Source organism: Drosophila arizonae, chromosome 2 (genome assembly GCF_054131065.1).
Source record: "Drosophila arizonae isolate 15081-1271.41 chromosome 2, UAZ_ARI_1.0, whole genome shotgun sequence".
NCBI classification, from domain to species: Eukaryota; Metazoa; Arthropoda; class Insecta; order Diptera; family Drosophilidae; genus Drosophila; species Drosophila arizonae.
In genome coordinates, this window is record NC_142922.1 from 3,742,145 (window position 1) to 3,756,222 (window position 14,078).

The window sequence follows — 14,078 nt, forward strand, 5'->3', positions numbered from 1 at the left end:
ATATTTAATATTTTTGTAACTGCGTGCAGCTTCTGTTCTGCTCTGCTCAACTCGTTCCTACTCAGCTATACGTGGGACTACGTTCTCTCTCTCTCTCTCTCTCTCTCTCTCTCTCTCTCTCTCTCTCTATCTCTCTCTCTCTCTCACTCTCTCTCTCTCTCTCTCTCGAGTATTCGAAATAAACAGGATATCAGCAAGCAATAAATGAGTGTGCTAATGAGACGTAAACTCGCTCGAATAATATTTTAACAGCAGCTAGCTCTCAACCTCACACTAATACTAATGCAACAGTAGCAGGAAATCATGACAAAACTCAACAGTATTATATGAAGATTGATAGGCAGATATTATATACATATGCATACATAGATAGGAATATAATATATACATATAAATACTTATATACATACACATGTGCATATATGCATATTCTCTGTCCTTGCCTTAATTAGTCAGTCTATACATCTGTCTCTGTAATAGGCAAGAATACCTAGAAATCGTTTTAGCGCACTTAATTCTGACTAAATTTCAATTATACGGATTATTATGTTTCTGATCAGCATATTCAGGCATCATAAAAGCCTTCCTAAATATTTGATAACTTTTTCCACATTATTCAGATTCTTGTTAAATTTCGACTTATTGGCTTATTATGGACTTTTGATGCTATTATGCTGTTATTAATATATAAGGGCGGATTATGGAGATATTGAGATTGCTCTTCACAAACACTAATATTAATGTATTATATTTACAGAAAACTCTAAAATTTCTGTGTAAGCTCTGTTTAAGAATTGAACTAAGCTTTGTCGAGCTTTACATGCACTCTCTTACCATAGACCATGAGCATATAACATAATTCATTAGATACATATTCATATGTCATATCAAAGCTTTTTGATATACAACAACAACAAAACATAGTGCTTTGCTGATTACAGCGCAACCACATTTAAGCTGCCTCTATTTCTACAATTACTGTTCAGCTGCTATTTGATATATTACCACAACTCAGCTGCTATCGTTTTCTGCTATTTTTACTGCTCTCAAGTGGATGTGTTAAGAGTTCAACTAATTCAGGCCTCGGCAGATATATGCCCATCTCTAGACGCTGTCTTTTCTTCATGGTATATAAAATACTTCCTGTAGCTAACCACAATGTCGTTGTCGTTGTTCTTGTCGATGTCGTTGTCGTTGTTGTTGTTGCTGCTGCTGTTGTTGTTTTAAGCAAGCGTACCACTTTTTCCATTAACATTACCCACAACCGAGTGGAGTCATTCGTTGGGTGCTTTTTTCCGAGTGCTTGTAATTATAATTAATGAGCTATGTCAAGCGCACTTGACAGCGCCAGAGTCGAGTCAAAGGGCAAAGGACAAAAAACCAAAAAGGTAAGGTAGTAGGCCTGGGCGTGGTCGTGGTCGTGGTCGTGTTCGTAGTCGTGGGCGTGAAACATATTTGTGATAGTTTTTCCCCTTCGACTGCCATTTAAATGGGCACCCAGCCACTCAGCAGGCAGTCAATGTTTCATGCGATAATTAGCCAAGCCAACTGCTTGTAGTTGCGTCTTACTTAGCCTGGTTAATGCTTTATTTATTTCTTATTAAGCTTGTCAGAAGAATATACAAGTATATGCTCAGTGTGCATAGGGGACATTTTGTTTGAGTGCTCTCTTGTCTGTAGCCGCAATTTGTGTTTTGCCAAGGCTCAAAAATAAACCTAAAATTTAATTTTATGGCGAGCAAAAACATCAAAAAATACAAAAAGGACACGTCCCAGCTTATCGCTTTGTGAGCTCTTAAACAGAGTTTTCTGCGAAATTTAGGTTTAAGCCTTTGCTGACCCTTTGGCTAATGTTTGATACCCATATCAAATTTAATGCTGACTGCATGCGCATCTTTCTGTTGAGCACATTAATTCATTAGGTCCATTTCGAGTGTGACCATTCCATATATGTAAATAGCCACACTTGCTGCCACTCCCCCTCCCCAGTCGTGCTCCTGCGCCTTTTGAAATGTGACACTTTCGAAAATGCGATTAATTTGAATTTCATTGAATTCTGTGGTACAGCACCCGTCCCGAACTCCTCCTGCGAACACCTTTTTCACGACTCACTTTATAACATATTTAACATAATTAAACGAAAAGGCCTGCGGACATCAAGGACTTCACAGCTCATATTTTAATTGAGTTATATATATGTACATATATATGGTTTGTATTTTTTTCCCCTGAATGCCGACGAACAATAGGTACAAATTGAAGCGAAATGTGTTAATTAAATGCACCGAGCATATTTAATTAGCGGCTGCCACTCAACGGCAGCTGCCACTTGCTTCTGTTGCAAATTTCAAACTGCATTTTCCATGGCAGTGAAATGTTTCATTTAACTAGTTTGCCTTGCGTTTGACAAGCTTTCAGTGATGCTCAATCAGCTCTACGGAAACCTTAGACTTTAGCAGCACTCATGTTGCTTCCGAGCTTATATGTATTCTTGCATTTGTATTTAAATTTCTATTACCAAATACCAAAACAACAGTGAACAATTGTGCATTTTTCTATATATATATATTCTTTGTGTCGAAATAAATTCGTATGAAATTGTATTAAATGTATAAAGTAGGAATATGGGCTATGTATAAAATTTTATTTGAAAAAAAAAGTATTTTATTAAATGAATTATTATAATATATCCTTTAGAATGATCTATATGTCTTAATTTGAGACATTTAAAAAGAAAACATTAATTACATTATTAGCTCGCTAAAATGTATAGAATTATGTATTATATATAAATTTGTATGCACATTTTTTTTAAATATATTGTTGCACTTCCAGGTTCTTTTGTGATTTTTGATTACCTAATATAAATTTTGTATTTTTATCGACACAAAATTTTCATAGATTCTCAATATATCTTATGAATTATTATTATTTTTAATTTTAACTCAAATTTGTTCATTAAATCTTGTTTAATATTTTATAATTAAATACCTATTGTTACTCACATTTCAAGGTGACCATACATATTCTTTCGTGCCGCCTCAAAGTATGCAACAAGTCTTGTGTACTTTATTCATCCATCGCATTTCGGCTATTATTTTTGCAAGTCATTTAATTCATCTACTCAGCCAATTAGCACGAACAGGATAATCAGCCATGGAAAACTCATTAGCAATAATACGAGTACAACTCAGAGAGGTAAACACGAAAAGTGAGCAGTGAAGAAGGGGGCAGTGGGTCACTGGGGCGGAAGTGTCTAACCAAATTGAGTCACAGTTAATAGGCTTTTGCTGTGTCAACCGTTCATTGTTTGCATTACTCATTTACACTCAGCAAACAACATTTTAATTTTGCTTCGAACCACAGACATAGCTTGTTCTACTGAATTGCAACTGAAGCGATTAATTTAAGTATATTGAAAGGCAAGGTAGAGAATTAAAGGTGATTTCGGTCCGACAGATCGTATACTCAGAGACTCCGACAGCAAAAGCACTGCAATACCATTTTCTTGGACTTCGAGCCGAACTTCTATCAATAAACAGCTGCTCTTTAACTACTTCGCTCTGATACGATCCTATTTGTAGGGCCTTTTTTTCAATGTAAAAGAAGTATGGGTTGCCACAAAGTCAAAGCACTGCAGAGCAAGTTTATGCGCCGTAATTCATGCGAGCATCGGGATCTCAACATGGATCAAATTCCTTTGCACTCGTCTAAAACTAGCGATAAAATAAAGAAGTAAGGTTGCTGAAGAAGCATACCGTGCTTCCTACTAACATTTTCACATATAACAAGTAAGAAAGCTCTAGTCGAAACTACTCGACTACGAGATCCCCTGAACCCTTGGAGTAATAGCTATTTCAATAATTTTTCGCGTCTTTCAGCTTACACAAGAAACACACACACACATACACACACACACACACACACACACACACACACACACACACACACACACACACATACACAAACATTTACATACACATACACACACAAGCATAAACACGCATGGGCGGCAGTGAGCGCTTACTATGAGAAATTAATTGCTTAATAACTTTTTTTGTGGACGTACGATCTTCATGAAATTATGATTATAACATGGATATGCATGTAATTGCCAAAGCACAAGTCTCTAGCATTTGAAATACGCTTTTTACAAAAGTGAGGGTGAGGGGTGAATTTAAGGGTGGGGGGTACATTTTAACAAAAACCGAAATTGTATAAATTGCATATAAGCACACATTAAAAAGTTGGAGACTCTAGCAATAAAGGTGTAGAAGATATAATTTTATAACTGGTTTTCGATAAGGTTTTTTATCGATAAAAAAAGATCGGGATGAGTTATCGATTTTTAATGATAAACTTGATATGCGCGCTGTAATTACGGACATTAAAAAAAATTGAAGTCTCTAGCTCTTATATCTTCTGAAATCGACGCGTTCATACATACGGGCAGACGGACAGACAGACGGACAGGGCCAAATCAACTCAGCTCGTCGCCCTGATCAAGAATATATACTTTGTGGGGTCTGCCACGCCTCCTTCTGCCTGTTACATACATTTCAACAAAACCATTATACCCTGATTTCTCATTGAAAATGGGTTCAGGGTATAAAAAGTTAAGATAGGGCTATATCCACTATTCAAGAACACTTAGAGGCCTCCGCCCTGGAGAGGTGTACTTACAGCAGATTAACAATAGTGCGAACAAGTGTAATCGACTTAGATAGGGGTTAGGCACGGGCCCAGAGCTGTAATACTATTTCCACTGATAAGGTAGAGCTCTCGTGCCTTATATGGTGCTTGCGTCAATTCCAAAAATTTTTGTTATTCACGCTGCCAAAGATATTTAATCACAACAAACGCGCACTTAAGTATGTGCAGTTTGCATATATTCTAATCACGCTGAAGTACTTGAGAAGGTTTATTTTCGGCTCCCAGTGTACCCCAGCAGAGCCAGGTTGAATTATTGTCCGGCATGAAATGTCAATTAAAAGATCAATTAAAGACCTTAAGCATTTTGGACAATGCCTATCAGAAGATAATTTTTTTGAATGAAGTCTGATTATACCGCTGTCCAAGCGATAAGTTCTTCGGCCTGGCCTATAAAAGACCATAGCTGGCCGAAACTCCTTATCAGTCGAAAGAACTCACAAACAATATGAAGACTATTTGGCTCTTGACTTTCTGTGCACTGGCCGGTAACTTTAATTAATACATGTAGTTCGCTCAGCTCCCCACAATATGCTTACAATTCCCATACAGCTTCGGTCTGCGCTATTCCTGAGTCCGAGCGTGAGAATGGAGAGAATGGCTGGTATATACCCAGACCAGATGGCAGCTTCTTTTGGATGGACAAGGATGACGCAGAGCTTCGGCTTCAACAACTAGAGATGCAAGAGACGCGCGCACTGACCACAACTCCCGTCAAATTCTACCTGTTCACCAAGTCGAACCCCACCAAGGGTACCAAGATCACAGCCACCAGCAAGTCCATTACGAAATCCAACTTCAATGCCAATAACCCCACCAGGTTAATATTATCTAAAAAGCCTGGAGCTGTCTAATAGAAATACCTAATCAAGTGATCTCTCGTCCATTAACTATTTCCAGAGTTATCATCCACGGCTGGACCCAGAGCAGCTCATCGGGCATGAACAAGAACATTCGTGACGCCTGGCTGAGCAATGGTGACTACAACGTCATCGTCGTGGACTGGGCTCGTGCACGTTCCGTCGAATACGCTTCCTCCGTTGTGGCTGTACCCACCGTGGGCAAGAAGGTCGCCAACATGATCAACTACCTTGTCTCCGACCACGGATTGAGACTCGACACTCTGTACGTCATTGGACATAGTCTGGGTGCCCATGTCGCTGGCTATACTGGCAAGAACACCAACGGCCAGGTGCACACCATCATCGGTCTAGACCCCGCTCTGCCCCTGTTCAGCTACAACAAGCCCAACAAACGTCTCAACTCTGACGATGCCTTCTACGTAGAGTCCATTCAGACCAACGGCGGCAAGCTAGGCTTCCTCAAGCCCATTGGCAAGGGCGCCTTCTACCCCAATGGTGGCAAATCCCAGCCGGGTTGCGTCATGGATGTGACTGGTGCCTGCTCCCACGGACGTTCTGTGACCTACTATGCTGAGGCTGTCTCTCAGAACAACTTTGGCACCATGAAGTGCGGTGACTACGAGGCAGCCGTTAACAAGGAGTGCGGTAGTACCTACAGCAGCGTTCGCATGGGTGCTGATAGCAATGCCTACATGGTATCGGGTGACTTCTATGTTCCCGTGAACAGCAAGGCTCCCTATGGCAATATCAACTAAAATTGTCACGCAAAATTTTCGAAAATAATCAAATTTCGTTTTGGTTAAGAAAGTATTTTCTGACATACTAGCATTCATAGTAATCTTCAGTATATAAATACATACATACGGCTATCTACCTATTCAATTTGACATACATATTAACTTTTCGTCGTAATTTTATTAGATGCTATGTATCCAGGTCTAGTCTAATTATCACGAGTGTGAAAAACTGTTTATATAAATAATATTGGTCTCAATTCCTTATAAGTCGTGTACTACTATCCCAAAGATGAAGTTTATTTGGCTCTTAGCTTTGTGTGCTGCAATAGGCAAATGTGAGTGATACAAATCAGAAAATCCATGAGATCTACTTCAAGCAGTCATCAGCTAGTACATACGCGGAGGATTTGTCCGAGAAAGTGAATGTGGAGAACAGCTGGTATATGCTCCGTAACCTAGCGGAGATTGCTAGCCTATTGAAAGCTCCACGTCTACAATCAGCTGAAAAATATATACGCTTATATTTCATTAAGTTAGTACTCGATGATAACATTTAAGGATGGTTTTAGCAACGGGAAGGCTACTTACTGCAGATTAACAGTAGTGTTACACTGACAAGGAACAAAGAACTCTCGAGCCCAATAGATTTTTATTCATAGCTGAGACACACTTCAGTATGAGCAGATTTCATACATTTATGCTAATCATCTTATAGTATTGAGTGTGTTTACTTTAGGCTCCCAGTGTATCCCAGCAGAGGCAGGTTGAATTATTTTCCGGACAATGCCTATCAGGTCACCCTTTGTATTGTGATAACTTCTTCGGTCTGTCCTATAAGAGACCATTGCTTGACGAACCTCCTTATTATTCGAAAAAGATCTGAGGACTTTCGTATAATTTTAAATATTACATGTGATTTCTTCAGCTCCTTAACGACCAAATTTAAATCCCATACAGCTGCGGTCTGCCAAATTCCTATCTCTGAACGTGTGAATGGAGTGAATGGCTGGTACATACCCAGAATAGATGGTACCTTCTATTGGATGGACATGGATGACGCGGAATTGATGCTTAAAGAGATAGGAGAGTCATTGGAGAACGATGAAAGCTATGTCGACAAGGTCTAGGGTGAACAGCAAATCCCCACGGCCATATAAACTAAAATTGTGACGCAATTAAAGAATATAATAAAAACAAGTTAGAAGGCTCCAGTCGAGACTGTTCGACTAGCAGATACCCTAGACCCTCTAAACTGATATTCTGCTCATTCTGCACTTTTTTTATGCACACATGCATCCACACGCACGTATATTCACGCGCTCTGCTGACTGCGCAGCTAGCAGCGACTGTGCTTGGGCTGCGCTGCACTGTGGGCAAAATTTGGAAAGTTTATTTGTTGAATAATTTATCTTGTAGATCTTTATGAAACTTTTAGAGGGTCATCATGTAGCTATATTGTGTGTACATTCCAAAGCAGAAGTCTCTATTACTGGAATTAAGTTGTTTATAAATTGTTGGTGAAAGGGGCGTGGTATGCAAAATCTTTGTATAAATTAACTTTATATACAACGCAAATTTGAAGTCTCCAGGTCAAAAACTGGTCAAATTAGGCTGAAAAAACAAGGTCGATTTTCGATTATTCTCGATAAAAATGTTATCTGATTAGTTATCGAAAAAATAAGATAAACTTGTTTGCCTATACTCGATACTCGAGTATGCATGCCAAATTTCAGCTCTCTTGCTCTTATATCTTCTGAGATCGGCTTGCTCATACAGATGGACGGACGGACAGGGCTATATCGACTCAGCTCATCGCCCTGATCAAGAATATATATACTTTGTGGGGTCTGCAATTCCTCCTTCTACATACCTGTTACATACATTTCCCAAAACCATTATACCCTGATTTTCCATCAAATTTCGTTTTGGTTAAAACAGTATTTTCTGGCTAATTAACATCCATAGTAATCTGTACTTTATACATACATCTCTTGATACGGCTATCAAACAATAAATATATGGACGTTTCGAGTATTATTATTAGATGCCATATAATTTCCACGTCTAGTCTAATTATCACGGGTGTGAAAAACTGTTTATATAAATAATGTTGGTCTTAATTCCCTAAAAATCGTCTACTACTATCCCAATAGATGAAGTTTATTTGGCTCTTAGCTTTGTGTGCTGCAATAGGCAAATGTGAGTGATACAAATCAGAAAATCCATGAGATCTACTTCAAGCAGTCATCAGCTAGTACATACGCGGAGGATTTGTCCGAAAATGTGTATGTGGAGAGCAGCTGGTATATGCTCCTTACGGAAAAGAAAAACCTAGCGGACTTTGCTAAGCTCGTGATATACCAAGGTGATATTATCCAAGGTGCAAGTACCTAAAAACCCGAAGAAACTCAGTCCATAGAACCTATTGAAAGCTTCACGTCAGCAATCAGCTGAATAATCAATTAGTTCTCGATTATAACATTTAAGGGCGGTGTCAGTACTCGAGGAGACTACTTACAGCAGATTAACAGTAGTGTTACTGAGGCACGACCCCAGACTGCAAATACCACTTACACTGACAACGAAGAACTCGCGAGCCCGATAGATCTTTATTCATAGCTGAGGCACACTTATATATGATCAGATTTCATAAGCTTATGCTTATCATCTAAAAGTGTTGAGTGTGCTTACATTAACCAGCAGAGACCGGTTAAATTATTTTCCGGTATTAAAGGTCAATTAAAAGATCATATTATTGAATCAATGCCAATCAGATGATCTTTTTCATTGCGATATCTTTTTCGGTCTGCCCTATTGCTTGCCAAAACTCCTCATCACTCGAAAAAGATGTGTGAACTTTCGTATAATTTTAAGTATTACGTGTAATTTCCTCAGCTGCTTAGCGACTAATTCCCACACAGCTGCTGTCTGCTTTATTCCTGAGTCCGAACATATCAATGGAGAGAATGGCTGGTACATACCTAGATCCGATGGTAGCTTTTATTGGATAGATAGGGCTGTAGCAGAAATGGTGCTTAAAGCGGTAAGAAGCTTATGGAATGATGAAATACAAAATGCTCCGGTCGACTTCTACCTGTTCACCAAGTCGAACCCCACCGAAGGGACCAAGATCACAGCGACTAATAATTCCATTAAAGAATCCAATTTCAATGCCAATAACCCAACAAGGTCAATACAACATGAACAAATTCAGAGCTTCGTTTGCGAGAATCGTTTAACCAAGTGATTCCTCATCCATTAACTACAGATTTATTATCCACGGCTGGCGCCAGGACAGATTATCAGATATGAACAACAAGATTCGTGACGCTTGGCTGAGCAATGGCGAATACAACGTGATCGTCGTAGAATGGGCTATTGCACAAACATTCTATTATCCTAAACCCGTTGAGGCTGTCCCCACCGTGGGCAAGAAGGTCGCCAACATGATCAATTATATTGAGTCCGACCATGGATTGAAACTCGACACTCTGCACGTCATCGGACACAGCCTGGGCGCCCATGTGGCTGGCCATGTTGGCAAGAACACCAAAGGCAAGGTACACACTGTCATCGGTCTGGACACCGCTCTACCCCTGTTCTCCTACAACAAGACCGAAGAGCGTCTCTCCTCCAAAGATGCCTATTACGTCGAGTCCATTCACACCAGCGGTGGCACGCTGGGCTTCCTCCAGCCCATTGGTAAGGCCGCCTTCTATCCCAATGGTGGCAAAGCCCAGCCGGGTTGCGGTATTGATTTGATCGGTATCTGCGCTCACAGACGTTCTGTGATCTACTATGCTGAAGCTGTCTCCCACAAAAACTTTGGCTCCATTATGTGTGCTGACTACGAGGCAGCCGTTAACAAGGAATGCGGTAGTACGTACAGCACCGTTCGCATGAGCGCTGATGGCAATGCCGACGAGGTCGAGGGTGTCTTCTATGTGCCGGTGAACAGCGAATCTCCCCACGGCAATACCAACTAAATAGTAGTGTGACGCAATTAAATAATATTTTCGAAAATAATCAAATTTCGTTTTGGTTAAGACAGTATTTTCTGGATAACTAACAATAAATATATGGAGGTTTCGTCGTATTATTATTAGATACCTTGTACTTTCCATGTCTAATATAATTATCACGGGTGTGACAAACTGTTTATATAAATATAACTGTTGGCCATAATTCCTTAAAAGTCGTCTACTACTATCCCAATAAGATGAAGTTTATTTGGCTCTTAGCTTTATGTGCTGCAATAGGCAAACGTGAGTAATACAAATCATAAAGCCCATATGACCTATTTAAAACAGTCCTCAGCTAGTACAAACGCGGAGAATTTGTCCGAGAATGTGAATGGGGAGAACGGCTGGTATATGCCTAACGACGATGGCACCCTTCAGTGGATAGACGAGAAAAAAGCAGAGGCAATGCTTCAACCCCTTACGGAAGAGAAAAACCTAGCGGCAATTGTAAAGCTCGTGAAATACTATTTATTATCCAAGTACCAAAAAACCCAAAGGAACTCAGTCCATAGAACCTATTGAAAGCTCCACGTCGGCAATCAGCTGACAAATATATACGCATATATTTCAAGTTAGTTCTCGATGATAACATTTAAGGGCGGTGTCAGCACTTGAGGAGGCTACTGACTGCAGGTTAACAGTAACGGCCAGACTGCAAATACCAGATTGCAAGGAAGAGCTCTCGAGCCCAATAGCTGAGACACACTTAAGTATGAACAGATTTCATACAAAAGGTCTGTGGACTTTCGGATAACTTTGAGTTTTACATGTAATTTCTTAATATTCTTCACAACTAATTTTGATTCCCACACAGCTGCGGTCTGCTTTGACTCTGAACGTAAGAATGGAGGGAATGGCTGGTATATACCTAGACCCGATGGCAGCTTTTTTTGGTTGGATAGAATTATTGCAGAGCATTTGCTTGAAAATTTAGAAAAGTTAATGAGTCTTACACTGCAAAAAGCTCCGGTCGACTTCTACTTGTTCACCAAGCTAAGCCCCACCAAAGGCACCAAAATCACAGCCTTGCGGGTGGTCTATTAAAAAATCCAATTTCGATGACAAAAACCCAACAAGGTCAATTCAACATGAACAAATTGAGAGCTTCGTTTGGCTAATCAAGTGATTTCTCATCCATTAACTACTAAAGATTTATTATCCACGGCTGGCTCCAGAACAGCCGTCTACTACGTCGAGTCCATTCACACCCACGGTGGCAAACTGGGCTTCCTCAAGCCCATTGGCAAGGCCGGCTTCTCCTAGGTAATCTAGTTGGGTTAACGACGCTAATCATATAACTGAACGATACACCTTGAGGCTATAATCCATACTATAGTGTGGTATATACATATATACTTATACGGTAACCGGTGTTGCTATCAACTTCGTAATTCAAACAATTCCATTAGAAGCATACAATATATGAACTTGTCGTTTCCCACGCAGTGCATAAATCATACGACATTGATGTAGACCTCCACTGATAAAGATTTATGATCAGTGATAACTATTAATTATACTTGTGAGTCACTAAATGACTTCTAATTGTATGCCCATTGCTCCTCATTTTTCAAGGGGACCATAGGTGCCTCCTAATGGTATGCAACATGTGTGTATGTTATTATAATATTGGATTTTGTGTACTATTTTTGCAAGTCATTTAATTCATCTGCTCAGGCAGAGCCCAATTAGCATAAACAGGATAATCAGCCATGGAAAAATCATTAGCAATAATACGAGTACAACTCAGAGAGGTAAACACCAAAAGTGAGCAGTAAAGAAGGGGGCAGCAGGTGGCTGGGGCAGAAGTCTCTAAACAAATTCAGTCACAGTTAATAGGCTTTTGCTGGGTCAACCATTCATTGCTTACATTACTCATTTACACTCAGCAAACAAAATTTTGATTTTTCTTCAAGCCACAGACATAGACCATAGCTAGCCGAAACTTCTTATCAGTCGAAATACCTCACCCACAATATGAAGCTCTTAGCTTTCTGTTCCACGTACATGGAATTCCGCCAACTCTTTAACAAATGCTATCAATTCACACACAGCTTCGGTCAGCTATATTCCTGATTCTGAAAATGTGAATGGAGAGAATGGCTGGTACATACCCAAAATCGATGGCAGCTTATTTTGGATGGATAAACATGCGGCAGAACGTTGGCTTCGACGAAAAGAATTGAAAACGTACCGTTCAATGACCAAAGTTCCTGTCGAATTTTACCTTCAGTGCCTATAGCCCAACGAGATTAATCCTACCTGAAACGACTGGACCGGTCTTACAGAAATAAACTAATCAACTGATTCCTTTTAGGAAGTATTTTTTGTGTAATTAGCTAATCTTTGGGTTCACGACGCTAATCATATGACTCGAAAATACATATTGCATTTCTAACCCATACTAAGCCGTACACTATATGGCAAGCGATAGGTCTATCAATTTAGTAATTGCTCTTGGATCTGGCGCTTCCCACACAATTTTAATCGAGTATCAAGTGGCCACGCCCAGCGCACCAAGCTGGTCTCAATGAGTGAAAGAAGCGTGTGCAGAGAAGCTGGACCTACGGCAGGAAGAGCGCCCGAAATATAATAAGCAAAAATATATTTATATAAAAATTGTATATTAAGAAATATTATAAATTCTAATAATTTTTGCAGATGATACCGCAATTCTGTCGTCTGGAAACCTTGCTGGAAAATTCTAGTAAATACAGACAAAACAAGGAAGAGGGAAAATATTTATATTCCAACCAATAGCATTAGCCTCAACCAATTAGACGTAAATTGGGATAATAATATAAAATAATTTTAGATACAAAATTAAACTTTGCTGACCACGTCCAACATGTCATTAAGAAATCGTATACACAAATCCGTACCTTATATCCATTTATAAATAGAAATTCTCGCTTAAGCTTAGAAAATAAAATGTACTTTTTCAGGTCAATATTTCAGTCCACAATATTTTATGGGGCTCCGGTATGGGCTGATATTGCAAATGTACATATAAATGAAATTAAAATTTTACAAAATAAAATACTAAAAATAATTCATACCCTACCGTGGTATTACTCCACGGAGTTACATTTGAAAGCAAAGGTAGAATTAGCAGCAAGTAGAATAGTGAAGCTGCATTCTAACTTCATAAAAAGATGTTCAGGTTCCATTTACCCACACATTATTAATATTATATTACATACATACTAGAAAGAAGTTTAATTTAAGTTCTAGTTTTTAAGTCAAGTTAAGTTATAAAAAAAACTAAAAATAATAATAACAAAATTTTTATATTAAGAAATATTATAAATTGTAATATTTTACTTCTGAAAATAAAAAAAAATACAATTATAAAAAAAAACAAAAATTTTTTATTAAAAAAAAAACAAAAAAAAAAAAAAAAAGACTAATAACATATGCAAAATAAATAAAGGGTGAAAACAATGAAACAAAAAAAATAAAATAGAAACACTTTGTGAACTTAATAGATTTACCTGACAATACTACATAAAAAAAAAAAGAACAAATAATAATTTTCGTTATAATAATTTATATGATAAAATAAAATAGGAAAATGGGACGCGAAACCTCCAAAGGCTGCTGATAATACAGCAAATGTAGTTAATGCCGTAGAAGTCGTGGATACAACGCCACGTTTAGACACCCAGACAGTGCCAATGTCCACACTAGTGGCATTAACGGCCTTAAATTAGTTTTTAAAGGTATATTTGTTATATGAACGTACA

The 14,078-nt window shown here is 38.7% G+C and overlaps 3 protein-coding genes across 9 annotated transcripts in view; 2 read left to right on the forward strand and 1 right to left on the reverse strand.

Annotated features, from left to right (window-relative positions):
• The window catches only part of RYa-R (RYamide receptor), an 86,976-nt gene that overhangs the window by 50,569 nt on the left and 22,329 nt on the right, over nt 1-14,078 (reverse strand). The window lies entirely within an intron of this gene.
• Nucleotides 5,039-6,455, forward strand: LOC108621111 (pancreatic triacylglycerol lipase-like). The gene is made up of 3 exons (XM_018018260.2): nt 5,039-5,198; nt 5,263-5,530; nt 5,611-6,455. The coding sequence occupies exons 1-3, from the start codon at nt 5,159-5,161 to the stop codon at nt 6,326-6,328; spliced, it is 1,026 nt and encodes a 341-aa protein (XP_017873749.1). The 5' UTR covers nt 5,039-5,158; the 3' UTR covers nt 6,329-6,455.
• LOC108621110 (pancreatic triacylglycerol lipase-like) lies at nt 8,354-10,907 on the forward strand. Of its 4 annotated transcripts, none has more exons than XM_089465644.1 (4): nt 8,354-8,509; nt 9,232-9,499; nt 9,579-10,575; nt 10,621-10,907. In XM_089465644.1, the coding sequence occupies exons 1-3, from the start codon at nt 8,464-8,466 to the stop codon at nt 10,294-10,296; spliced, it is 1,032 nt and encodes a 343-aa protein (XP_089321770.1). In that variant the 5' UTR covers nt 8,354-8,463; the 3' UTR covers nt 10,297-10,575; nt 10,621-10,907. The 4 variants fall into 4 exon arrangements, with proteins under 4 accessions (XP_089321770.1, XP_089321766.1, XP_089321777.1 ...); XM_089465640.1 differs by having other exon boundaries at nt 10,628-10,907; XM_089465651.1 differs by having other exon boundaries at nt 10,632-10,907.

Coding starts and splice junctions, on each gene's coding strand:
- LOC108621111 (XM_018018260.2), top strand. CDS start 5,159: ATGAAGACTATTTGGCTCTTGACTTTCTGTGCACTGGCCG. Junction 5,199..5,262: donor GACTTTCTGTGCACTGGCCG/GTAACTTTAATT, acceptor ATTCCCATACAG/CTTCGGTCTGCGCTATTCCT. Junction 5,531..5,610: donor AATGCCAATAACCCCACCAG/GTTAATATTATC, acceptor AACTATTTCCAG/AGTTATCATCCACGGCTGGA.
- LOC108621110 (XM_089465644.1), top strand. CDS start 8,464: ATGAAGTTTATTTGGCTCTTAGCTTTGTGTGCTGCAATAGGCAAAT. Junction 8,510..9,231: donor GTGTGCTGCAATAGGCAAAT/GTGAGTGATACA, acceptor ATTCCCACACAG/CTGCTGTCTGCTTTATTCCT. Junction 9,500..9,578: donor AATGCCAATAACCCAACAAG/GTCAATACAACA, acceptor CATTAACTACAG/ATTTATTATCCACGGCTGGC.